Source organism: Acipenser ruthenus, chromosome 5 (assembly GCF_902713425.1).
Source record: "Acipenser ruthenus chromosome 5, fAciRut3.2 maternal haplotype, whole genome shotgun sequence".
Classification (NCBI taxonomy): domain Eukaryota; kingdom Metazoa; phylum Chordata; class Actinopteri; order Acipenseriformes; family Acipenseridae; genus Acipenser; species Acipenser ruthenus.
Window position 1 is genome coordinate 87,655,946 of NC_081193.1, and position 11,568 is coordinate 87,667,513.

General features: G+C 44.4%; 1 protein-coding gene across 1 annotated transcript in view; it reads left to right on the plus strand.

Moving 5' to 3' along the window:
* lrpprc (leucine-rich pentatricopeptide repeat containing) overlaps nt 1-11,568 on the plus strand; it is a 77,921-nt gene that overhangs the window by 8,214 nt on the left and 58,139 nt on the right. The window contains exons 12-15 of the mRNA XM_059024720.1: nt 3,874-3,992; nt 4,819-4,912; nt 6,048-6,117; nt 10,148-10,175. Coding sequence (XP_058880703.1) covers nt 3,874-3,992; nt 4,819-4,912; nt 6,048-6,117; nt 10,148-10,175 — 311 coding nt within the window. The remainder of the gene's footprint in view (nt 1-3,873; nt 3,993-4,818; nt 4,913-6,047; nt 6,118-10,147; nt 10,176-11,568) is intronic.

The window sequence follows — 11,568 nt, forward strand, 5'->3', positions numbered from 1 at the left end:
TCAAATGGCAGCAGTGAGAGAGAAAGCTACAGCAGAGCACCTACAGCAAGTAAACCCGCGAGAGTGCTCGGGCAGCCACCCTGCATCACGTGTACGGCATGAGCAACCTTCCCAGTAATATAACCCTTCATCCCTGTGAGAATGCATGGGTACTGATCCCTGCCAGAGACATGGGGGTGAAAACGTGTGTGCTGATTTTCAGACATCTTTTGATTTTGTGTCACTTTTCATTTTAGTTGAATATTTTAGTTTCCGTCTCAAGTGTTGCTCCTCCGAGCTGCCTGCATTATGCATTCATCCAGAGAGCAGTAGGGAGCCTGGACTGAGCGTTTCATCCATATGTGCTTCTGTTCTACAATCTTTAATGATCTTTACATTAGATGTGTAACGGGCAGTGTTGTGTGATGCGCTGCCATTACGGATCCTGTCCCCTGTGAGTGAGATGAGGTTAAAAGCTCTGATACCACCAATGCAGACGAGTGAGGTTCTTTTACATTGTGGTTCAGACGCTCGCTTGCGGGGTCGCTAGTTCGTGCCCAGCCTCCGCCTTGTTACACAAGCCCCTCATATAGCATGATTCATTGTGACTGTACTGTAACCCAACTGTGCTGCTTGTTCATGGTTTTTTCATGGTGTGGCCCAAATGTCCATTGAGAGGGTCCCCTGGCTGGATTCTGCAGTTTGTGTTGTAGGCAATCTCCACTTCATTCAGGGTTCAATGTTTTTTATTTTTAATTTTTATAAAAGAGCTTGATTAGCAGGTTTGGGTCCAGTTCCTGCTTTTCAATTCCAGTTCCAATTCCTTTTTAAAATCAATTCCCAGTTCTTTCGAAGGAATTGGAATTGGAATTTAGATTTTAGAGACATAATTGTTGCGATTGTTCAACTGCTTTTCATGTGAAGCTAATTTAACTGACAAACAGTGACTTCAATTGAAGCAATTTGTTGCCACTGCGAGAAGCTAATTTGTACAGAATACTGCTAATTGTTCTTGTGGTTTGCAGCTTGCGCTCAGGGGAGGGTTAACTCATGTAGGGTTAGGGTTGATCAATGATGTGTTGGAATTGATTAGGGAATTGAAATTGATTTTGAATTGGAATTCACTGGGACCCTGTTTCCTCTCGTGGTTTATAGCGTGCGTGCAGGAGAGGGTTAACTCCTGTAGGATGTCTTGCCCTTAACATCCATTTGCTTGTTCTGCAACCTGCTTAACAAAAGCAAAAAACTTATTTCACTGTTACAGATTCTTTCTGCTATAACATCTCATGAAAGATGCACACGCTTTTCTTTGTCAGGTTGGGCAGACAGGAGAGTGGGAATGGGACTGTGTTTGAGGCAAGGCCGTGGAGGTGGTGTGACTGATAGAGAGTGACTTGATTTCATGTAGATGCGAGCGCTCAAAGGGAATTCACTTTAGATTACTCGCACCGTTGTGCACTGCATTAAATATTGAGAGCCGTGTCACTTTTCCGCAGGTGGCACTCCAGGGCAAAGAAGGGGGCTTTAAGGAAACTTTGCATTTTGAAGAGGAGCAGATACGGGAGACAAGTTGAAAAAGCATATGCTGTTTTGTTTTAGCAGCCCGGAGCGTTGTGACATGTCATTGCTGAGCAGCGAGATCTCTTTATTGCTTCTGACATTGTACAAGCAGAGAGTTAGCAGGCCCTTTCCATGTTGTGAAGGGGCTTTTATGTTTCGGTGCCCAGGATTAAGCTAAGCTTTCCCACCAGGCAGGCAGTCAGGAAGGTACCATTGCTATAGCGATGTTCTCTCTGCTGTGGTGAGGTTTGGACTCTGCACTGTCGTTCGTGTATGTATAAATAAATAAATAAACACAGCTTCTGAGAACATTTTCACTTTAAATTAGAACAGTATTTGATGGGAAGTTACTTAAAGCACATTTCTTACTTGCGCAGCTCTCTCTATTTATATTTCCATTTCTGTTCATCATAATGCCCAATGAAAAGCCCAGAGGTTATCCACGCTTTCGTTAAGCAGGTGGTGAAAAATTCAAAGGTTGTGGCTCCTGTCTCTGCTAGAACTAAACCATCCTAATGCCTCTTCTTTCCTCATTTCATAGTTACATTCAAAGTTGAGTTTGTAGCACTGCAGAGAACAGGCCCTGCTATTTATTTCATTGTACTTTTCACATATATATATATATATATATATATATATATATATATATATATATATATATATATATATATATATATATATATATATATATATATATATATATATATATAAAATATAATAGCACTCAGATTCTGCCGAGTCATCGCCCAGAGGGTGTAAAGTTGTCATTAAGGCAAGGGAATTACAGGCATTAATAACGTTGGGTAGATGGATTACGTTTACAATTAGGCATGCTTAAAATTCAAAGGTAGAGCACAGCACACAGTAACACTAAAGAATCAAGAAGTGCACTTAACATATAGTCTTGCTGTAAATCATTTGTTGTTGCCATAATACAATAGTGCACAACGTTCTGGTTCTAAATATGTAGCAACGTTCTGGTTCTAAATATGTAGCAACGAGATGTCTACTTGTGAAGAATACAAAGAATAAATCAAGTCTGGAGAGAAGCTATTGGTTCTAAAGATATAATTAAGTGAAAAATCTCAGATTTGTTTTGCGTCCACATGTATGGCAGTGTGGGAATCGTATTCAGACAGAGGCTGCACACACAACAGAAACTCTCTGTGGTGTAACAGCAATTTTCTCACATCATTTTCCGTGACGTGTTTAAAGTCTGGATAGCCCTATTATGCATTGCCATTATTTTGCAGGTCTCATGTTTTCCTATGTGAAACAGTAGGTCATATAGGTCCTATATGAAACATGCACCAATTATGGTAAAGGTGAATTCCATTTTTTTTAAATGGGAATGTATTTTATAGTGAAGAAAGTGTAGCAGTCGTTCCTTTCAGATACTTCACATCAAAAGCAATGGTTGGTACTCAGACAACGAATGAATTACGTTTCTGGGAGTTTTGAGTTCATTTAAAAAAAAAAAAAAAAAAGTTTTTCTAAAGCCCCTTTCACACACAAATGCCGCTACCGAGCCGTCTCCAAGACGTTAAAAATATATATATAATATATATATATATATATATTTTTAAAATACCCATTCACACAACGCGAAATTGCGTAATCCATGCTGGTATAATACCGTCATAACCCTTTCACACAGCCAGAGGGATCATGCGAGTACAACGTTAAAACCTGTCCGTCAACAGATCGTTTTCATGGCAACGGCGATTCACCCATAAACTACAGCTTCACGCACCGTCCCTTCTATTTGTGAATTCACCTCCTCGTCCTCCTGTAAAGTTAACAATTCCTTAACTTATTCCAGACTCCAATTACTAACTCGTTCTTCATCAGCCATTGCATTTGAAAAAAATGAAAGCGTGTAACACCAGCGATAAAAATACCCAACCCATCCAGTATACAGTCACGTGGTATGTTGACTTTCAATCCACGGCCATTATAGCCTTTCACACAGGAGTGGACACGGTTCAGTGCCGTCTCTGAACCACCGTGAAGTGGTTCAGAGACGGCATAAAATATGATGGCTCTGTGACGGTGTAGGCAATTCACACAGACCAAAATGCCTCATCAGTGCTGGTTCTGAGCCGCCATAACTCGTGTGTGTGTGAAAGCGTTCTAACTGTAAAAGAGTTAAAAATGCTGTTTAATAAAAAAAAAAAAATAATTAAAAAAATTAAATGAATCAAATAGACTTTTAACAATGTGGCCATATTTCATATAGGAAAATGTTACATGTGCAAAGTGATGGCAATACAGATTAGATAAGACTGGCTTTGTTAGCTGTGTGTACTTTACGCTCCCCTCTCTGTTCCCCAGGTACAATGGAGGTGCTGAAGGCCATGCAGGAGCTGGGTGTGGAGCCTGACGTGGACACCTACACGAACTATGTGCTCACCTCCTTTGACAGCCTGGAGATCGCTCACACCAAGCTCAGGGTAGGGTCAGGAGGACCAGCTGAGTGTCTCTCTGCTTCCATTCCCCGACTCGCCTTGCTCTTCTACACAGAGTTAACATTTAACAGAAAGGGACTGCATGCTCACCCCACCATGCACACCGTTAAAGGGTTTAACAGAAAGGGACTGTGTGCTCACCCCACCATGCACACCATTAAAGGGTTTAACAGAAAGGGACTGTGTGCTCACCCCACCATGCACACCATTAAAGGGTTTAACAGAAAGGGACTGTGTGCTCACCCCACCATGCACACCATTAAAGGGTTTAACAGAAAGGGACTGCATGCTCACCCCACCATGCACACCATTAAAGGGTTTAACAGAAAGGGACTGCATGCTCACCCCACCATGCACACCATTAAAGGGTTTAACAGAAAGGGACTGCATGCTCACCCCACCATGCACACCATTAAAGGGTTTAACAGAAAGGGACTGTGTGCTCACCCCACCATGCACACCATTAAAGGGTTTAACAGAAAGGGACTGTGTGCTCACCCCACCATGCACACCGTTAAAGGGTTTAACAGAAAGGGACTGCATGCTCACCCCTCCATGCACACTGTTAATCCATGTTCTGTTAATCCATGAATATTGTGTCTTGGAGGTTTTAAGATTCACGTAGCACAGAAAGCACACAGATCTCTATTGCAATAGATGCATTATAATCCTTTCTAGACTTTTCCAAATGAACGTCATTATTCAAACTTCTTTTCATCCCAGACTGCCAGTTATTGAAACAATGGAATGTAATGAGTGCTGGGTTGTGAGGCTTTGCTGTTTCTGAGCCTGGCCTGTCTTGTGATTGCAGGAGACGGGCTGCTCCGTGGAGACGGAGGGCTTTGCTGCCTCTGAGCTGAGGTCGGAGGCAGTGAATGGGAGGCTGCAGAGCGTTCTTTCCATGCGTGAGTACACCCCAGTGCACCTCCGTGCACAACACAACATGCCACACTTTAACATGGGCGAGTCCAGGTGCTGTAACATAACTGAAGGGGTGCAGAGCCAGAGCCACTGGCAGTTAAGGACAAGACAGGGTAACGTGTCAGCATGCAAGAGATTTTAAAAAGTAACTTGGTTTTGGATTCCCAGTGAATGCAGAAAGAATGCATGCCAGCTTATGAATGGACTTCATACGAATATAGATTTTATTTCTAGAGTAGGAATAATCCACTCCTGAATCCAGTTTTTTTCTGTTTGTTTAAGGAATACATCTTTCAGCATCTAAAATTCTAAAATGAGTGCCATGAATGCAAAAACAGCATTCCTATGGTGTGGGAGGTTAGGGTCAGTGTTTGAGCTGCAGAGGCACTTTCCGGAGCAGCATTGCCTGTATGTTGACTGCCTGTCTTCTAGACCACGGCAGAAAGCAGCCCCTCGTGACGAGTTTGGATATAAAACTGGATTTAAGGTCTAATAACGCAGGGTGTGGACTGCAGACCCCGAGCACTGGGAATCTTTCACACCTCCAACTCTTAGTGTTTTGCCTGCGGGCTTCAGCAAGGGTAATTCGTATCATCAGGAGACCCAGTCTGGAAACTAAACTGTGAAAGAGTGCATTAGTTAACAACATGCACCAAGTGTAATTGAAGTGCTTTGCTAACGGAGCTAATGTACAGCTTTTTAATATTTTTAATAATACATATCATCTGCCTAACCTTGTTCTGTTTAAATAATGTAAGGCTTGCAAGGTGTACATACAGTAAGGATTTCACTTCTAGCGTACACCATGGTTAATTAAGCCTGTTGGTCACTTACAAGTGGTTAAATAAGACAGTTGCCATCGGTCAAGAATGTTGTGCCTCTCTGCAAAATTCCTTCATTCAAAAAACTGTCCACATGGTTAATCATTAAAATGACAGGCGTCTGCAGTTCATGCTAATGTGCCCCAGTATCTGATGCTTACATTGGCCGAGTCTTTGTGTTCTATCTTTATTAATGCTTTTTCATGCCGTTAATACACACAAGCTCCCCTGTGCTATCTGAAGTGTTGAGCTGTGTCCAGGTTTGTGCTGAGTTGATCTGTTTTTTTTTTTCTTGCAGTGTCTTCACCGACCATGCCTGCAGTTGAGCTGAGTACATTCAGGGGAAGCCTCATTCTAGGATTCAAAAGGTGAGGTTAAAGTCCTGAGGCAATACAGCTGGTTCTTTTGAAGTTCAGTTGAAAGAGAATTGTATGAAGTGTGTCCCGTCTGCTGTGCTTGCTCCTGTGCCGAGCTTTTGGAACCATTAGAACACCTGTTTTACTGTGGTTATTGGGATTGCTTCAGCAGTTATTGGGATTGCTTTGGGGAGCAGTCCCAAAATAAAGTTCTTGCTCATTGTGGTATCATTTATTGACCTGTAGAGGTGACCCATTTAGATCTGGGAATGTACTCCTTTTTGTGATCAAATGTTTTTTTGGGGGATAGTGCAAAAATACAAACAAAAACATCAGCAAATGAACTCCCAATTTCCCTTTTTAGGGGCAAAGCGAGCAGATAGGGGTACGGGCAAAGCGAGCAGATAGGGGTAGAGGCAAAGCGAGCAGATAGGGGTAGAGGCAAAGCGAGCAGATAGGGGTAGAGGCAAAGCGAGCAGATAGGGGTAGAGGCAAAGCGAGCAGATAGGGGTAGGGGCAAAGCGAGCAGATAGGGGTAGGGGCAAAGCGAGCAGATAGGGGTAGAGGCAAAGCGAGCAGATAGGGGTAGGGGCAAAGCAAGCAGATAGGGGTAGGGGCAAAGCGAGCAGATGGGGGTAGAGGCAAAGCGAGCAGATAGGGGTAGAGGCAAAGCGAGCAGATAGGGGTAGAGGCAAAGCGAGCAGATAGGGGTAGAGGCAAAGCGAGCAGATAGGGGTAGAGGCAAAGCGAGCAGATAGGGGTAGAGGCAAAGCGAGCAGATAGGGGTAGAGGCAAAGCGAGCAGATAGGGGTAGAGGCAAAGCGAGCAGATAGGGGCAAAGCGAGCAGATAGGGGTAGAGGCAAAGCGAGCAGATAGGGGTAGAGGCAAAGCGAGCAGATAGGGGTAGAGGCAAAGCGAGCAGATAGGGGTAGAGGCAAAGCGAGCAGATAGGGGTAGAGGCAAAGCGAGCAGATAGGGGTAGAGGCAAAGCGAGCAGATAGGGGTAGAGGCAAAGCGAGCAGATGGGGGTAGAGGCAAAGCGAGCAGATGGGGGTAGAGGCAAAGCGAGCAGATGGGGGTAGAGGCAAGCTTCATTTGAAAACATCTACGAGGTGTTAAGTACGTTCGATGAAGAAAATTAAAATGAATCAACTGATGGTTAGGGTTCTTGGAAGCTGAGCCTTTATTATTCCAGATAGTTTCCCAGCTAATCTCTGTATCTGAGGAAGCTAACGAGGATACCACCCCTTTTTCTGTACTCTTTAGTTGTGTGTTTGGTACAGTCCTTTGCTGGGAGATTGCAGCCTGGTATAGCTCCAGCAGCCCTATGGAGCATTGTACTGCCCACCCAAAGCTTTCACTGACAAGTGTAATTGAAGCATTGCTGGTTTATGTGTGTGCGCCGCTGTCTGCTGATGTGTCTGTGCTGACTGCTGTCTTGCTGTGTAACCTTTCCACCGCGCTGACTGTGCATAGCACACCTAGCTTAAAAAGATTTCCCACAAATGTTTATTGTTTCTGAGATTCTCCTTTCTGTAGAATGACATTTTGACCTTGAATCATGCAGCACTGTTTCTGTTTACCACAGCGACAGCATGAGAGTCCAGAGGTTGCCTTTCCCCCCTGTTCACTATCCCTATGCCATGGTATAGCAGGGTGTCAGCTCTGGTACAGGAGCCTGTGCTGGGAAGCCCACACCTCGGTGCCCCATCGCTGGTGTCGGCTCTGGTACAGGAGCCTGTGCTGGGAAGCCCACACCTCGGTGCCCCATCGCTGGTGTCGGCTCTGGTACAGGAGCCTGTGCTGGGAAGCCCACACCTCGGTGCCCCATCGCTGGTGTCGGCTCTGGTACAGGAGCCTGTGCTGGGAAGCCCACACCTCGGTGCCCCATCGCTGGTGTCAGCTCTGGTACAGGAGCCTGTGCTGGGAAGCCCACACCTCGGTGCCCCATCGCTGGTGTCGGCTCTGGTACAGGAGCCTGTGCTGGGAAGCCCACACCTCGGTGCCCCATCGCTGGTGTCGGCTCTGGTACAGGAGCCTTTGCTGGGAAGCCCACACCTCGGTGCCCCATCGCTGGTGTCGGCTCTGGTACAGGAGCCTGTGCTGGGAAGCCCACACCTCGGTGCCCCATCGCTGGTGTCGGCTCTGGTACAGGAGCCTTTGCTGGGAAGCCCACACCTCTGTGCCCCATCGCTGGTGTCGGCTCTGGTACAGGAGCCTGTGCTGGGAAACCCACACCTCGGTGCCCCATCGCTGGTGTCGGCTCTGGTACAGGATGCTGTGCTGGGAAGCCCACACCTCGGTGCCCCATCGCTGGTGTCGGCTCTGGTACAGGATGCTGTGCTGGGAAGCCCACACCTCGGTGCCACATCGCTGGTGTCGGCTCTGGTACAGGATGCTGTGCTCAGGATGCGCATCTGATTTAGTTGTTTTGATCCAGGAGCAGTGCTGGTGGACAGCCTGCTTCACCTCATTGAAGCCCCTCACTGTAGGACGTTAAGGCTGCTTTGTATGCCCATGCATATGGATGTGTACCAGCCTTGAGGCCAGCCCCCCATTTAGAGTAGGGCAATGCAAATCACACCCCTGTTTAACTCTGCTCCCAGCTGCTGTAAATATTCAGCTTCTTGTTTGAAAGACCCAACTCAAGTAAGCAAGAGAAATGTTTTGCTTTTACTGCAGGCTTAATGGAAGCAATTGAAAATACTCAAGTGCAAATTAGACTTTGGACAATTTTTAATCCTTTAAACAAAGTGCTGCTCGCACCACAGCATAACACATCTTTGGTAATTCAGAGAGTGTGGCTGTCCTAGTGAGTGCATTTTTAAATACGTAATAAAATGAACAGTTTCGAGTTTCAATGTTGCAGAGCCATTCAAATCTGGGTTATAATAAATTGGGGTATTCATTGTTCTATATTGGACATATCTTAACAGTTTACTTGAGTTATTTTTTCCCCTGTAGAAGTTCCCTTCACTAATTCATTGTTTTCAGTATTTCACTTATTTTTTTGGATGTGCAAGTCATATAGCGAAATAAAGAGGTAACCTTGTGTGATTAATACACACAATTGTAACTCGGTCAGTCTGTTGTTGGTTTTTTTTTTTTTTTTTTTTTTTTTAAACCTCAGCCCCCCGGAGCAGTGTCAGGGGTGCTGTGCTTGCCTCTGCCTGCAGGGGTCCAGTGAGGTGAAGTATAGAGAGTGGAGTGGCTGCAGGCTCCCTCACAGCCAGAGGCTTTCCACAGCTGAGCCACTGTTGCAGTACGGCTTATTAACCCTGTGCAGCATGCTGCAGGACTGATCCAGCAACACCTGACTGAGTCCTTCCCAGGACACTGGGCAAAAGCATGAATTAATAAAGTACTGAAAGGGAGCAATGCAGCGTGCTGATTGAAAATGTAAAGAAATAATTTAATAATATAATATCATGCTCCATGGTCTATTATTATTATTATTATTATTATTATTATTATTATTATTTGTTTATTTAGCAGACGCCTTTATCCAAGGCGACTTACAGAGGCTAGGGTGTGTGAACTATGCATCAGCTGCAGAGTCACTTACAATTACGTCTCACCCAAAAGACGGAGCACAAGGAGGTTAAGTGACTTGCTCAGGGTCACACAATGAGTCAGTGGCTGGGGTGGGATTTGAACCGGGGACCTCCTGGTTATAAGCCCTTTTCTTTAACCACTGGACCACACAGTCTACTCAATCCAGTGAGGGAGCAGGATGCTGCTTTTCTCAATCACTGAAAAGCTGTTCAGGACCCTTCAGTCAAAAGCCTTTTTGCAGAACAATCTTGCCTGTGTTTGTCCGATTTTGTATCGTAGACGCTTATGTAATTAAACATTGTTTTCTGGAAAGATTAGTGTTTTTTGTGAGGGACGCTGGTTTCTAAGTGGTTTAATGCCCACTGCTGTAAATGCATCATCAAGCCGCATGCTTCAGAGGTTTTCAGCCTCTCTGCAGAAAGGGATTTCTCCTGCCTGTTCATTTTGTTGCCTTGCTGATTTCTTATCCTCTACTGCCCCCTACAGGTCTCAAGATGTGGATACCATGGCAAAGGTAAGTGCAGCTGGAAATCGATTCACCATCGCCTGACTGTCGTCTGTGCCTGCCCTCATGGCAGCTGAAAACACTTTATCAAATAAAATCCGGCTTTGGTAAATCCATTAGCATTTATTAGGGTTAATTAAATTAAGAAAAAGAAAGTTTCCCTGTTTTACTGTTAACAAATAAAAAAATGTTAATGTTATATTTCTGATATGACTGACTCGGTGGAGAATTTAAATATTAATTTTGATACTTTGTTTTTATGATTCTTTGATTTAAATTTAAACTATTTTTTTCTGGATAAAATTGTTAATTATACCAACCCAGTATGTATGATGATGATGATGATGATGATGATGATGGGGTACTTTAAGTGCCTGAGTAGTTTGTTACAGGCTTTGTGTTTCTGTTTTAAAAGACAGAACAATGGTTAAACTGTAACCCTGGACTGAAAGCAAACCTGTTCCTACAGCAACACTAGTGCTGAGGCGCTGCAGGGCTCCTGGGCCCTGCTCGCTTCACATCTCGGTCAAGCTGTGCCTCCCGGCTGCCTTCTACTATATATCACTCACGCTTCACTGTAGCTGATGACCTGCAAAACGTTTGTCCCCCGAACGTGCCTCCTCTCCCCCCGGGCAGTGATTTTAAATTCAAATCCATTCGCAGCCTGCATTAAGCAGCGCAACGCTTGCTTTTCCTATTATGCTATTGTACAGATTTCGTCCTTTATAAAACGGTACAGGCCAGTCAGAGCCTGAGGGTTATTTTGTTTAAGAGAAAAACGAAACAAACGTAAATAAGTTCATGCCTGGAAGGGGGTTTGGAACTGACTTGAACCTACAGCTGCTAAAGGCACTCTTTTATTTAGGAATCAAAAGTCAAGAAGCTACAAAACAAACATCAACCGAAATAATGAAAATGAAAATATCTTCCAAGCACATACTTTGTGACGTATTCCTAATGCTAGAATTCATTATGTGGGGGGGTAAGCCTCCCCTTTATCACTCGTTCTTGCCTTGTTTTAGCTGAAATGGCATTTTATCATCACGCTTGTAGCAGAATGCTTTAAGGCTTTTAAATCATTTTTGTTTGAATTGATTTAAAGCTAACTTCTGCTATTAATTGGGGTAATGCCCTACAATATTTTTTGGGAGGTAATAGGGACCTTCTTCTCATTGATATATTAGCTTATTTGAAGATGCTGTGACAACCTAGCATTCCGGAAGTTTAGTGAGCAAGCCAGGGTTAAGAGTGGGATGCAATGGAAACGAATGCCTCAGCAGCCGTTCTGCATTGATTCATCTCTAAAACCGCTTGCAGGGCAGGACCCTGGAGACTGATAGTACAAAATAATGCCGTACACTAATCTGACACCATTGGGACCGGAGTACTGATGGGAATCTGC